Genomic DNA, 16,260 nt, shown 5'->3' with positions numbered 1-16,260 from the left:
CATTCAGTTCACCAAGCACTTTCTACCTATTGCTGCATTTGATCCTCATAATGACCATGTAAGAAAATACCTCTTCTATTTATGGAAGAGGAACCTGATGCTCAAAGAGGTACACTGACTTATGAGCACTTGAGCCAGACCTCCCCTGATTTCAACGTCTCCTCTACACAGCACTAATTGGTTCTATAGTCAGAGCTAAAATGTCTGCAGAGCAAAAGGCAAAGATATTTAAGGCTTCATGGAAGGTGCCTGGCAGCTTCCAAGGAGACACAGTTTAGGACTACTTGAAGATTCTATAAATTATTTCTTCCCCTTTGTGCAAAAATTCTAGTATTATCTGACTCATATTCAAATCAAGGTTAATCTCTCTAGGAAAAAAAAGAGAGAGAGAGAGAGAGAGAGAGAGAGAGAGAGAGAGAGAGAGAGAGAGAGAGAAAGAAATGGTAAAAACAAACAAATAAGGTAAGAAAGGCATCAAATTACAAACACCAGTACTCCTCAAAGTGTTTCATGAAATAGAATAGTTCTTCATATAAAGAGAAAAAGCAATCACATTATTTGGAAAAATAAGAGACCCAGAATAGCTAAAGCAATCCCTAGCAAGAAAAGTGAAGCAGGAGACATCACAATGGCAGACCTTAAACTATACTACAGAGCTATAGTAACAAAAACAGCATGGTACTGGCACCAAAATAAACTTGTAGACCAATGGTATACAATAGAGGACTCAGAGACAAACCCACATAAATACTGTTATCTCATACTAGACAAGGGTACCAAAAACATTCATTGGAGAAAAGATAGCCTATTCAACAAACAGTGCTGGCAAAATTGGAAACCCATATGTAGCAAAATAAAATTAAACCTCTATCTCTCACCGTGCACACCAACTCAAAGTGGATCAAAGACTTAGGCACTAGAACAGAAATCTTGCACCTAATAGAAGAAAAAATAGGCCCAAATCTTCACCACATTGTCTAAGGATCTGACTTCCTTAACAAGACTCCTAATGCACAAGAAGTAAAATCAAGAATCAATAAATGGTATGGATTCAAATTAAAAAGGTTCTTCTCAGCAAAGGAAACAATCAATAATGTGAGGAGAGAGCCTATGGATTCTGAGAAAATCTCTACCACATGAACCTCTGATAGAGCATTAATCTCTAAGATATACAAAGAACTCAAAAAAGTTAACACCAAAAAAAAAAAAACAAAAAAAAAAAAAACAAAACCCAATCAATATATGGGCTAAGGAACTAACATACACTTGTCAGAAAAAGATACACATCAATCAACAAATATATGAAAAAATGTTCAACATCTCTAGCAGTTATAGAAAATGCAAATCAAAACTAGTCTAAGATTTCATCTCACTCCTGTCAGAATGACAATCATCAAGAATATAGTCAACAATAAATGTTGGTGAGGATGTGGTGAAAAAGGTACACTCATACACAGCTGGTGGAACTGCAAATTGGTGTAACCACTATGGAAAGCAGTATGGAGATTCCTCAGAAAACTGGGAATGGAACCACCATTTGACCCAGCTATCCCACTCCTTGGTTTATACCCAAAGGACTTAAAATCAGCATATATTATGACGCAGCCTCATCAATGTTTACAGCAGCTCAATTCATAATAGATAGACTATGGAACCAATCTAGGTGTCCCTCAATAGATGAATAGATAAAGAAAATGTGGTATATATACTCAATGGAATATTACTAAGCTTTAGAGAAGAGTGAAATTATGGCATTTGCCAGTAAATGGTTGGAGTTGAAGAATATCATGCTAAGTGAAATAAGCCAATCCCACAAAACCAAAGGCTGAATGTTTTCTCTAATATGTGGATGCTAATTCACAATAAGGTGGGGGCACTAGGGAGGAATAGCATTATCTTAGATTAGGAAGAGGGAAGTGATTGGAAGGGAGAGGAGAGAATGTGGGGATAGGAAATCTAGTAGAATGAAACAGACATTATTATTGTATGGATATATGAAACTACATGACCAATATGATTCTGAAACATGTACACTCAGAAAAATGAGAAATTATATCCCATCTATGTATCATATATTAAAGCATATAATTGGATTCTACTGTCATGTGTAACTAATTAAAACAAATAAAAAAAAATTTTAAAAACATGGTAAAAAAAGGCACCGAAATACAAATCAAACACATGAGAGCCAAACATCTCATATGAAGAAACAATTGATCCATTTTGGCTAACGTTAGGGAATTACCTCCTTCTAAAACATATTCCATGCCTTTGTGTCCTGACCCAAACTATCCCTAACCCATTGACATGACATAGATACTCATGAAATAGATTGTGATTCCATTGTGCAAGTGCTACAATGTACCAAGTGCCATTTGACTTATTGGCAAGATTTTTTGACTCAGACAAACCAAGGATGGCTGGGCACTATGGCACATGCCTATAATCCCAGCTCTTCAGGCGGCTGAGAGGAGAATTGCTAGTTCCAGGACAGCCTCCACAACTTAGCAAGACCCTAAGAAACTTAGAAAGCCTGTCTCAAAAAAGGGCTGGGGATGCCGCTCAGTGGTAGAATGTTCCTGGGTTCAATCCCCAGAAGAAAAAAAGAAGGGAAGGAAGGGAGGAAGGAAAAAGTGAGCATTTCAGTGGAAGAGGGAGAGGGCTTGTGTTGGGTGTCTGCTCTGCTGGAGCCAAAAAGGCTACACTTGATCTCTTCCTATTTTCAAGCAACCACTGTGGCCCATCCAGTATGTCCCTCCCACGATGACTGATAAGACCAAACAAAACATGGTGATCCTTGCTGCTGCCTGATCATCCTCTGCCATCAGAAGTACTCTGAACACTTTCCACCTAGAAGTGAAAGCAGAATCCCTCTAAGCTACAATGCATAGATTGAGAATTTTCAGCATTGACAACCCTCTTCTTTTTCTGCCAGGAAAGATCTCTGCAGGACACGCCTATCTTGCACATTTTTCCTTATCAACAGGGTTTTGGTTATCATGACTATTAACAAAACAGGGTGGTAAATTCAGATGGAAAGATTAAATAATCAAATAGCACCAAAGCCTATAAAGCCAGGAGAAAAAATACCCACAAGCTTAAATATGGCCACAAACCAAGGGTTTGTGCAAAATGAAAGGTTGATTTGGTGGAAATTTTCCTATTATGAATCCCTTTGCTTTCAAGTAATTTTAGATGTCCCCTGGCTAAACCCTACAAAATATAAGAAATAATTTTGATCTGATGCAACTGGGTGCTTCAGCATCACCAGGGAATGCCAGATGGAGATCACCTGAGAGCCATCCCTTAAGGGATTAAAGAAAGGCCAGGAAGCCATCAATGAGGGCTTGAGCACTGGGACTGAATCTGAAGTAATGGTTATAAGGAATGACTCTGAAGGTCTTTGGGGTCTTTTGAGAAAGGCAACAAAGTCTAAATGTGACAAATATCAGGGCGGTAACATACAGTGACAATAATAAGGTTTGGGGAGGGAATACTTGATAGTTCATAAGTTATAAATCTAACATTAAGAAGATATTTGCATTAGTTATGCTTCTACTACCACCAAACTACATCCCAGCCTTTTTTATTTTTGGTACTGAGGATTGAAACCAGGGATGCTATAAAGCTATAAAGCACTGAGCCACATCCCCAGCCCTTCAAATTTTTTAATTTTGAGACAGGATCTCGATAAGTTGCTAGGGTCTTGCTATGTTGCTTAGTGCCTCATTGAGGCTGGCCTCCAACTTGTAATCCTCCTACCTAGCCTCCTGAGTCACTGGGATGACTGCACCAAGCATCCATTCTTTCATTTTAATGAAGTATTACATACATCACATCAAGAGCCTGATGCATAACTCAGATGCTTGGTGATGGCTCTGGGATATTGGTTGGCCAACTGTGAAACAACATTCAAGAGGCTATTCTCCACGGGTGGCAGCTGATCGTGGTTACATACATAGAAAGAAATCCTGAGACTCCACAGAGAATGTTAAACCCGGACCATGAAATCAGGAAATTGCCCCAATGGTTCAGTGCATTGGGGAGGTTTTCAGCCTCTGTGAGTGTGGGCTTGTGGTGGTGCTGGTGGGATGGGCACCTGCCTTCCTGGTAGACAGGGCCACCCTGTTTTCTCTGAAGGAGGTTGTGGCACCACTACCAGCCATCAGGGAGGTTCATTTTTGGAGGATCCCTTTCTGGTGCGTAATCAGAGTTTTCCAAGAGGTGAAGAGTTCATTACCCTGTACTGTCAGGACTGGTGAGTTGATAATAGAATGTCAGGATGTGGGTGTGGAGGCTGCTTTCTTAGGCCTGGCCTGGGAAAGCCAGCTCTGTATCTCTACTCCTTTGGCCTCTTGGGCAAAAAGGGCCTCCTCCTCTGAAGCTTGTGGTGTCTGTCTCTGCCACCCTTAGGGCTCTTTATCATTATCACCACTAGCTGCCCAGAGACACCCAGCACTCCAACTGCCTCAGTGTGGGGCAGCACATGTCCCACCTTTCTGTGCTCTTACTGCCTCTTTGCCCAGAACCTTCCTTCCCCCACTCCACCAGACCTCAGCCACTCCCGACTATTTGACCACAACTTCCTCTTTTCCAGCCTTCCCAGACTCCCACTAAATTAGAACTATTCCTTGACTACATTGCCACTTGCACTTTCTGTCCACCTCCTATTTTCTCTCATATGATTAGCTCTTGCTCCTTCCTGGCTCCTGGCTTCTCCTGAATCCTCTATAGCTGGATCTCTAGCTTAGTCTCTTCAGCTGCACTCTCTGCAACACCCCAATCACCACGTCTGCATCTATCCCTAGTACCCACCCTGCCCGACCCCAACTCTAAGACTGTGACGTCTATAGCCACTAGTGCCAGAGGGCAATAGTCCATGGTGCAGACTGGTGCCACCTAACATCTGTGGTACATAATGTCAAGGGAGTTCTGAAGTTCCTACACCTCTTTCTTCAGTTTGTTTCCTTTGATTCAACCCATGGGCATCCCAAATTTTTCTTTCAGCATACTCTTAGACATTTGACCAATTTACTGCATATGGTCTCACTTCCTAATTAACCAAGAAAGTAGAAACCATCAGAATTAACTCTCTAAACTTTTGACACATCCACCAGGTTCACATTTGGCTGTCTCTGCATTTCTTTCCTCTGTCTCAAAGAATGAGTGGTCCTCTTGGCGGACCTGGAGCTATCTCTCATGTTTCCCAATCCTCTGGACCCATCTCTTCCTAGTCTTATCCAGACTCTTCCAGGCTATCCTCACTCTTTCTCCTTCTCATGTAGATGTGTTCATGGGCTTCCCACCCTAAAAAAATACTTCCTCCTCGAGTCCCACATGCCCTCTTCCTTTTTTACCCATATCCAACTACTCAAAAAGTCATCTCCATTCATTTTCTTATCTGACAATCAGTCGTCAGCCCACTGAAATCTGGCTTCTGTCACACCATCTCTGTGACTTCCAGGAGGAGGGAAACAACTAGTGCCAATAGAGCCATGTCCTGCATGTCATAACCCCAAAGGAGCAGGACACAATTCAGGCCTCAGGATGTGGTGAAGGAGGCTGACAGCATTCCTGGCCCTGGGAGGTGGGATCCTGGAGTGCGTGTGTGAATGCAAGTATGTGTGTGTGCATATGCATGGGTGTGCATGTGCATGCATGGGAGACCAGGCAGCAGTGTCAGCTTCACATCTACTACTTTGTTCCATCTGAGGCTTGCTGTGATGGGTCCAGCTTTAAGATAGAAACACCAAACTTGCACTATTTAGCTCAAAGTGACTACTGGCCACATTTCTCAAGTAAAAAATTGAAATTGAGACACAAGGTCTGATGATAGGCAGAACACTTGAACTTGGGACCACCTTCAAGAAATGCAAGGAAAGTTGACTATACACACGTCAAGAGATAAAAATCATGGCACAGCACTCTTCCTAGATTTGGAGTCAACAAATTTCAGTGGGTACTGGCTCGTATCTCAGCCTCCATCTCTTCCAGGCCTTACCTAAGGGGTTTCTCTTGACTGACTACAAGTAGAGGAGGAGGAAACAGGAGTGGCCCCAGGGTGTGTCTCACCAGGGCCTGGGCCTGCCTCACTATGACCCACAGGAAATGGTCTGAAACAGGCTATCATCTTCCCCTGGACAGCAGCTACTTGCAAAGTGGAGGGGGTGGAGAGAGATTCAGTCATCTTATCAGCTCTGAGCAGTTCAGATGCACCCACGGGTGCCCCTGCTGTGTAGAGGAAGTGGACTCTGGGGTCCTACAAACTCAGCCCTATAAGAACAATGCTATGTTGGAAGCAAATCCTGGCTTCCTGTCTAACTTTTAATGTAATAGAAGAAAGGACGCAGTTCCTAGAAGCCTAGGTGTAAATCCCAACTAAATTCTAATGCACCGAGTGGCTCACAAAGTTTCTTAGTCCATGGCTTCTGTTTCTTAGCACTGAGGCCCAAGACAATGCACTCTTTGTCTCCAGCTCTGTTACTTCATCAATGATATTCATCTTCAAAGTTACACAAATGTTGCTCCTCATCTCCTTCCTTTTAATATTCTGAGACCCCAGAGTTATCATTTCCTGAGGTAAACATGCTATAGAATGTAATCGTAAGGGGAATTTTGACACAGAGGAATCAAAATCATTGTTTCCTTATACAGAGAAGATGTGTATGGCCAGAGTGGACTGGAGCAGGGAGATGGGTGTCCTTATTCCCAAGGCCAGCTCCTTTTCAGGAAGAAAACACCCCCTTCTGCTAGAACACAACCTAGAAAATGGGGGTAAGGCATGAGTTTCAACCCCTCAGCGCAGACAGAAGCCCAGCTGAGGGGTTGAAACTCATGCCTTGTTTCAACTGGAAACTCTAAGACTGTTAGTGATCGAAATGTTTTCCATTTTCTTTTTACTGTTTCACCCCAAGCAGAAACTAGGAAATGGAAGGACATGTTCTTGGAGAAGAATGTTTATGGGGTAGTAAGAATTTTACTATGGACTTCAAGATTCTGGTAATCCCTGAAATGTAATGAGGCAGGCATCCCTCTTTGAGTTGTGAGAAAAATGCTAAATTCACAGCCATGACCATTTTGGTCCTGGATAAAAGGAACCATAACCAAAAAAATAACTACCACAGGGAAGAGCAAACAGGTAGTTCAGTTGACCGGGAGCTGGGGGAGAGGGGGGATGATACAGACATCATTCTTCTCAAAACTGTTTTGAACAGCTGAGGCTGTAGACCAAATGATGGGCCACGGAAGCAGGAGAAAAGCAACCACCAAATGTGGCAAGTTTTCAAGTTCACCAACAACCAAGAATTAGGGAGGCTGGAGGCTTGGGTGACAGAGAGGAACATCAAGGCAAGACTGTCCACAATTAAACTGGGCAAAGATGGGAACTATGCTTAGAATGACAGAATGGCTGGTGCCTTCCTCTCCACACTGCCATGTTTCCTACCATGCCTCAAACAGAATACACCAAAGGGGGAAATGTGGCACAACAGAGCTGGGTCTGCCTTAGCCTTTGTGTACCTAACAGTTACAATACCACCAGCACCTGTTATCCAGGGTCCTTTCTACCAGGTATTCTGTACTCAGGACAGTCCCATAGAGCCCAGCACATGGCCAGTGAGTGATGGCTCTAAAGAACCCCAAACCAAGTTTTACAAGCATCTAGAACAGAGCCACCCATGTTTCTCCTTATTTTCTGTAGTAGAAAAAGAAGACTCATCATAGCAGTTCTTTTCTAAATGAACTTTAGGTCTTTTAAAAAGGAGTCAATTAAAGTTACTAGTTATTGTTCCACTAAAAAAGCAAAGGGGATTAAGAACTTCTAATTTAACTTTTGATCATCTAGGCTGGGGTACAGTAAGGCTGCTCATAGCTAGCTGCCACTAGGCCAAACCCTGGCACAGAAGGAGGTACAAGCAAGAAGGCCAGAGTGCAGGGCAATGGCTTTTCAATGGCAAAAGACATTAAATCCTTGTGTGCCCAGGAAGGTGACTGCTGGCTATTGGCTTCTTTAAAGAAAGTAAAATAAACTTACCTTGAAAATTTACTGGGACCTTCACCATCTTCATCATCGAAGTCCATTCTGCAAAGTCAAGGTCACAATAAACGCTGGTTATAGGCAGGGCACTATAACTGGTAACCTGAGCTGTGGGAATGAGGGGCACTTTTTCCTTCAGACTGCTCTCTAATGCTCCCAATCTTTTGTAAGACTAAAAGCAATATCTCTACACAGTCATCAAAGAGCTTCAAGATAGGAAGAAGCAAAATGAAAGGTCTTGGGTGCTCAAGTATCAACTTGCCCCTGTGGAACCCCACACAGGCCACCAAAGGGTTGACTAGGCTGGTGTTGGAAAGAGAGACATTCCTTATCTCCCTTTGGGGAAACCTCCTCGCCTCCATGTCTTTCATTCCACCTTGTCACTTCCTTTTTTTTACTTGTTTATTTTACGGTATGTTTACAGACTGAAAAAGCTCAAGGGGTTTTGAAAATAGAAAGTTTTAAGGGTGATAAAAGGATTAACAGAAAAGGAGACAAATAGTAATTGTGCTGCTTGAAACCTGGTAGGTCTTGAGACATGGTAAGACTTGGTGGAAAGCTCAATCAAGGCCACTGTCCTGTTAAGTCCAAAGTCTAACAAATGGCTGTTGAGGGGAAAATGGTCATGTGAGGCCTAAATTAACTCAAATTGGCTGTCTGCTTATTGTAACTCACCACATAATTACTGGGATTCCCTCTTTACTGGGCCTCACAACATACGTAAAACAAAGTCTTGATGGATACTTGCTTGACTAATACCCCAAATGCCCCTTCGAGACACCGAGCCTCTCCGAGGGACACTGCTATTACCCCTGGAGATGTCAGGCAGAAAGAGGACTTGACTGACATTGAGCCTTTCTGGACATCCAGGTGAGTGGGTCACCTGGGTAAAACATGTTCCCCTCCTGTTCTTAGTAGGCCTGACTGGATGAGGCACTGTTTTGCTGGAATCCAAGCAAAGGGAGGCCATCCTATCTGGCAGCCAGGACTGGAAAATACCTTGTCAGAACAGCTCATTGTAAGATTGAGGTGTGTGCTAAAAGACCACAACTATAGATGCCAGAGCTGCTGGCCCCACAGAAGCATGACCATACCTCCCCAGGTCTAAAAGCCCAGAGTAGCCAATGGGTGACTTGGGGATAGCACAGGACAGTCAGGCCAAGTTGCAGAGAAAGAGCCATCCTTGCACAAGCATACCCCAGGAGAGCCTCCCAACCCCCTGCCATGAGACAAATCGTACTCGCTGTGCTATAAAAAAATCTTTTTTTTTTTTAAATGCCCAGGGCAGTCAGAGTTCTAATCTGGGCATCATTTTATTCAGAATCAACTGATTTAATCCTCTGCCATTTTGGAATCCCTAATTCTCAGACCCAAGAGCTATCCTAACTGCTAAGAATAAAAGAACAAAAGGAGTTAGATAATTGTAAAAATGACAGTAATAACAGAAAAAAAAAAAAAAAAAAAAAAAAAAAAAAAACCACTGCAAAAAGAGAAGGAGGTGAACAAGAAAAGTGATACAAAATAGTACAGGTAAAAGACCACATACACACCACCAGGGGGCCAGACACACACACACTCCCTACAAAGCAGTTTGGGAAGCCAGGTGCTAGGCATTGGCTTCAGTTGTCTAGATTGTAGACAAATGGGAGCTGAATGCATGAATTTCTAAATGAAACAAAGCCATCAATATTCTTCATAACTGGTAAGCCATCATCTCACCTTTCAGAAAATTAAATCTGGGAGACAACCACCAAGAATACTGAAACCAAATCAACGGGACATTTTACTGAGCCACAGGGCCACACTGCCACCCAGTGTTCATAATGGGGAAGAGCAATTTTGCTGCCCACATCAAAAACATCAGCATTAAGGGGCTGGGGGCGGGGGGCCGGGCAGAGGATGGGGTGGGTGGGGGAAAGTAGCACTTTCAAAATTCTAAAGAACTCATGTAAGTATTTAATAAAACCTCAAGTTATCTTTAAAATTCCTTTTGGCTTAAGTTGATATGAATGTGATCTTCAGGCTCTGCATAATGCAATGTATTTGGCAGTCCTCCCTCCTCAGGCTACAGATCTTTGGGATATTTAGGGTGATCAAATGTTTTGATTTTCCAGGAATTTATGGGATTCAGATTTAATGATAAAACTGAAAGAGTTCTGGGACAATGAGGATGACCAGTCACCTCATTTTAGCAAAGACAGTCCTATTCTTTTCTTGATCTTCCATGAAGCAGACATGGCAAGTGAACTGTGTGGGTCCCAGCTTGGCCAAGCTGGCTGGGGCTCAATCAAGCAGAAGGGATAAGAAAGAAAGAGATGGACCTAGGAGGGCACAGTGGTGCATACTTGTAACCCCAGTGACTCAGGGGGCTGAGTAAGGAAGACTGCAAGTTTGAGACCAGACTGGGCACATAAGGAGACCCTGTCTCAAAATAAATATTAAAAAGAGCTGGGAATGGAGCTGAGTAGAAAATAATCCCTGGGTTCAAACCCAGTACCAAATTAAGAAAAAAAAAAGAGCAAAACAACAAGAAAAACATAGAAAAGAAAAAGAACAAGGAAAACAAAATGGAATGGCCCTGATCTGGGCCCTGGAGTTTTCTGAAGTCCACTGGGAACTTGGGAAGCAGGATTTGCCTACGAAAAATTAGAAATCAAGAAACTGTGCCTCCTACCTGTGCATGTATGCAATCACAGTGTGCAGCAATCAGATTTAGGAATTTAGAAAAGTGTAAAGACGGAGATCCAACACAGAGATAAATTCAGACCCATATGATTATTCAAATTCTCAGGAAAATTCACTCTACCTGAAACAGTATTACCTGCTTATCGTCAACACAGACAAAAAATTGCAACCATCCTAAGGACACAAAGGGTCTCTCAGAGCAACACTTGCTGGTATCTTCTGTCACCATTTCCAATTCTCTACTTTAAATATGACTACAATAAACTACACTTATTTCTTCTGCTATAAAAAGCCTAAGTAAATCATCCTTTGTTTTATGTCTTTTATGCCTCTCTATTATACTGAAGCATCTGTATAATAAAAAAGAGAAATCAAAATATGACTTTTAAGCCCTATTGTATTCACTTTAAAGAGTTCAACACAATGAGTGGATGATATGAGTATTCAAAAGGTGAGCTGAAAATGTACCTGTCTTCACTTCCCTGTCAAGGAGCCTAAATTTTTATCTCCATAACAAGCCAGGATATCACTTCTGAATATGCCATTAGTTAGGAGGGAGTGATGTGAATCTCCCTCCCTAACTGGGGCTGTATAATAATAATGCATCATCCAATATGAGTCATCAAATAGAATTCACTTATGCTCTAATGAGAAAGATAAAAGGTCATGTCAACAGGAGTGCTTCAACAGCAGTAGCAAAGGAGCGTCCTGGGCCAGCCCAAAGATCCTGCTACAGACAGGTGCTAGGAAACACTCTACAACAGCAATGCTGGTTTATAAGTGCTAACCAAGTGACACAACTTGGTTAGCACTTATAAACATGCACTTATATTCATAGCACTATGTGTAAACATGCCTTTAATTTGAACACATTTTCATAGCTCATGGGGTTATGTCAGGAGACCCTGGTATATTGGCTGGGTGCAATATGAATAATTTTCCTTCAGTGTTGATATTTTAGAAGCCCAGAACTGGACTCCAACACAGAGAGACAGGACTGATATGTCTCTGCCCTCAACTTCCACACTCCATCCCCATCAATGTCTAGCCTGGGCATAGGCACAGACCCTCCCCAATCATGGCTGCTCTCCCTAATATTAGAAACACTGCCTCTGCTCTGCTGAAGTCCCTGCTCCTGGCCACCCTCTCTGAGATCAGGGAGGTCACTGCAGAAATTCATTTCAGGTAACCAATTTCAGCTCATCTCTCCCACTAATGTGCAACCACACTAGAAGGAATCTGAAATTTCTGAAACTTCACTTTGTGTCCTGACTGCCAGGACAGCATCCAGCCTGCTGGGACACTTCCTATGCAGGGCTGTCAGGGAAGTAGAAGAAAGTTCATCCAGGAAGGACCCACAGTGCTGGCCCAATCATGCAGCCAGGAAGGTCCATAACCCTCAAGCCATGAGTTCCACTTGGCTGCAAGCCTGAGATATAGTGGGCTGGGTGATTCTCCTGAAAATTTGGGACATTTCTTTCAACCAGAGTAATCAGGTCAGAGTGGGAGATCTTATAAGGATCTCTCCCATCACCTCCATTTCTCTTTCTTCTTCTCCCTCTCTCCCTGTACCTCTCCAAGTGTGTTCCACAATCTCAGGGAAAGTAGCAATAAATGTGGACCTTAAAGCAGAGCCCCACTGTGGTGTCATCTGCTTTTTGATGAATGTGGCTTCTACCTGGATCTCCTATGCACTGAGCTAATAAGTGGGTTTGGCTGAAGGGACTGTTATCAAAGCTTCCAGAGCCATGGTGGCTTCAATTACAGAATTTCAACAAAACATGTATAAAAATGTCAGATGCAAGAATTACTATGGAAACAGCTCTATAAAAATGGAGGTTCCTTTGCTAAAACACAGGATAAATCACTAAATCATGGAGGCTTAGCAAATGGAATGAATCTTCATTTGTTTACTCTTTCTATCTGATGGGGAGGAAGAAGGACCCTAAAAATGAGGACAATATTGGACAGGCTCTAGGGGAAGGTTAAGTTGCCTTTAAGGGGCTTTGCCCCCTCCTTGCCACTGGATGTGGTATCAGCAGGTGCTCCCATCCTCTGCAGACTCTTGATTCTTCTCTTGATGGGGTGTGCGTGTGTGTGTGTGTGTGTGTGTGTGTGTGTGTGAGTACACATGCACCTAAGAGAGAAGGAGAGAGAGACCCAGAAGGAAAAGGGACAGCTCTGAGGAATTCTTTAAAAATGGGACTGAGTCCCTGGTCAAATCATTAGCCCAGGGAACAACCAGAGATCAGGGTAAGGATGCTAGACTCAGGTCAGGAACGTGGAGGCCCAGGAGGAACACAGCCTTGGCTTATTTCAGCCCAGTCCCTGAAGGAGCTGGCAGAAAGTCCCAGCAGAGGGAGGCTCAAAGACACCCTCCCACCCTCAAGCACAGAGAGGGCTCTTAGTCCTGAAAATATTGGGTTGCATCAGAGCATCTTTGCCTAGACTTGGGCCTGACCTGGCCTACTTCCTTCAACAGACTCCTGAGCTAGCCTTTTCTAAAAAAGGACTTGGGTGATGGATAAAGCTTTTTCTATAGAATGCAGTTAGAGCACATAAACATTTAAAATAATTTTTATAAGACCTGGTGTTTTTTAAAAATCAATTAAAAATCTATATAATTGGGGCTGTGTTTGTGGCTCAGCAGTAGCACACTTGCCTGAAATGTGTGAGGCACTGCATTTGATTCTCAGCACTGCATATAAATAAATTAAAAATAAATAAATGTCTGTCAACCACTAAAAAAATAAATTTATATGATCTATATACTGATACCAAACATGCACATTCTTTTAGCAACCCAGACTTTGCTGAGCTTAGCACCTTGTTAGCAAGAATGGCTGGTTAAAATAGGAAGGTTGCTTTGCAGTGAGCCCCGGAGGCAAGCCACATCATTTATTACAGAGCTGATCTGAGGAGTTTTGCCTAGGGGCACCAACATTTCTCATCCCAGCTCTGCAAGTCCCTCTGCCAAAATAACGAAACTGAAAATGCAAAACTGGCTACATCAGCACCAAAAGTGAGCATGCTAAAGCAAGGTGAAGGTAGCCTAAGCTCTGAGTTCCAGTTCTTAGTCCTTTAAACCTTCTTAACAATCATGAAAATCTCAGGCCCCACCTTCAGACTATACCACACACACAATAGTCTATTTTACATTCTGAAATTATAGAGCTGAATATCTTATTCTTCTTAGGCCCACTCAATCCCAGATGCTAATACACATCTATATCTTGTCTCTGTCCCCTTTAAGAATCACAATGGTTTAAAGCAAACTCTCAGAATTAAATTATATCCCATCTGATTCAAATGTATGATATGTCAAGGTTATTGTTATGTGTAAATAATTAAAACAAAAATTTTTTAAAAAATTAATTATAAAATTTTTAAAAATGTTGGACCATTAAAAAATAGGTCCACCCCATAGGTGTTGGGCTATCAGAAGCATATTCTGCAGTAATAGTACAATTGCTTTCCAGGGGAGCCCATGTATTACCAGAAGTTGCATTAAAAGTAAAAGTTGCTTTGACTTTGTGAGAAACCTTGTTGGTCTAATATTTCACTGAAAATAAAATAGATTTGGTGCTGGAAAGGGGTTAAGTGATAACTGAGTCTGAAATGTCAGTAATGTTTTTTCTTAGAGTTGTGGTTGGTTGTTTGCTCTAATTCAGTATGAATAGTTGCAGTTTTGATCCTATCTGCTCAAAAGTGCTGGTCTTTCTGTCTCTCTCAGAACTGGCATAGTTAATAGCACTATTATTGTTCTCAACTTTATTAGCCAATAATAGTATGTGATTCAAGCTGTCTGAACTTCAGACACAGACTTTAGCCAGTTATTCTGAAAGGAATTCTGTACATTGCCCACAAAAGATGGGCAGCCAGAGAAAATGATGGAGGGCTCCAGGGTGATACTTTGCAGCCCATAGGGCCTGGAACTCAGCTAACAAATCTGGCCTCAGAGCTTGTGGGGCAGGGGGGAACTTGTGGTGGTGAAGAGCAAGCCTCCTTGCCTGAAGAAGTCACAAGCAGGGTCACTAAGCACATTCCCACCACAAGGATAAGCAAACAGAAGTCCCCAGCTGGGTGCCAAGGCCCAAAACACTTAGAAGCAAATCATGTGCATATTTAGGAATCTTGCAAAATCTAAACAGGATGTGAGCTGCTGAGTTCTTATTCTACAGGAGGGGAAAAAACAATACTTTCCCAACAGGTCAAGATCATTGCTCAACATTTATTATGTCCAATTCCTGGAAATGCGGAGGCTGCTTACCCAGAACGCCGCTTTCCTCCACGGGCAGGCATGGCCCCTGCCATCCTCACCTGTCCAGTGGCCGCCATTGGGGCAACAGGCAATGTCACCGATCCAGGTATGTCTGAAGCCATTTCTAAAATTCAACAAAGACAAGAAGTTTTTGTCAACTCCAGGAAAACCCCGTATCAAGCAAGAAAAGCTGCCGCAAATTCCCAGCAGTACCACCTGGAAGACAGTTCAGGATCTGGGTGCTGCAGTCACTCTACCCATCACAACTTATGTGACTCAGTGAGTCCTTCCTCCCTATCTGGGTTCTGCCCTTTCCCCCTGGGCTGTACTCTCAAACAGTACTTGAATCAGTCATACAAGTGCTGGCGAGGATGCGGGAAAAAACGTACACTCATACACTGCTGGTGGGACTGCAAATTGGTGCAGCCAATTTGGAAAGCAGTATGGAGATTCCTTGGAAAACTGGGAATGGAACCACCATTTGACCCAGCTATTCCTCTTCACAGACTACACTCAAAAGACCTAAAAACGGCATACTACAGGGACACAGCCACATCAATATTTATAGCAGCACAATTCACATAGCTAGACTGTGGAGCCAACCTAGATGTCCTTCAATGGATGAATGGATTAAAAAAAAAAATGTGGCATTTATACATAATGGAATATTACTCAGCACTAAAAAGTAACAAGATCATAACATTTGCAGGGAAATGGATGCCATTAGAGCAGATTATGCTAAGTGAAGTTAGCCAATCCCAAAAAAACAAATGCCGAATGTCTTCTCCGTAAGGGAGGTGACTCAAAATGGGGTAGGGAGGAAGAGCATGAGAAGAAAATTACCTCTAGATAGGAAAAAGAGGTGGGAGGGAAAGGGAGAGAGAAGGGGAGTTGCACAGAAGATGGAAGGAGACCCTCATCGCATGACCATGTGAGGGGAAAAAAAAAGAAGTGTATCACATTAGATTGGGCAGAGAGAAGTGAGGGGAGGGGAGGGGAGGGGGGATAGGAAGGACAGCAGAATAACATAGACACTACTATTGCTGTATGTATATACGTGACTGTACGACCAATGTGATTCAGCAACCTGTACACTCAGAAAAAGGAGTAATTATACCCCATTTGATTCAAATGTATGATATGTCAAGATCGTGTGTAACTAATTAAAACTAATAATAATAATAATAATAATAATAATAATAATAATTTTATGAAGCTGGCACACACCTGTAATCCAAACAACTCAGGAGATTGAGATAAGAAGATAGTAAGTTCAAGG

General features: G+C 42.5%; 1 protein-coding gene across 1 annotated transcript in view; it reads right to left on the bottom strand.

The window, feature by feature from the left end:
- The window catches only part of Arnt2 (aryl hydrocarbon receptor nuclear translocator 2), a 119,313-nt gene extending 104,210 nt beyond the window's left edge, over nucleotides 1-15,103 (bottom strand). The window contains exons 1-2 of the mRNA XM_027920595.2: nucleotides 14,991-15,103; nucleotides 8,033-8,080 (exon numbers count right to left, since the gene is read on the bottom strand). Of these exons, the coding sequence (XP_027776396.2) occupies nucleotides 8,033-8,080; nucleotides 14,991-15,103 (161 nt within the window). The remainder of the gene's footprint in view (nucleotides 1-8,032; nucleotides 8,081-14,990) is intronic.
- Between the last annotated feature and the right edge of the window lie 1,157 nt (nucleotides 15,104-16,260).

The sequence above is a fragment of the Marmota flaviventris genome, chromosome 2, assembly GCF_047511675.1.
Source record: "Marmota flaviventris isolate mMarFla1 chromosome 2, mMarFla1.hap1, whole genome shotgun sequence".
NCBI lineage: Eukaryota > Metazoa > Chordata > Mammalia > Rodentia > Sciuridae > Marmota > Marmota flaviventris.
The sequence above is the reverse complement of the archived record's forward strand: the minus strand, read 5'-3'. Positions and strand labels throughout refer to the sequence as shown.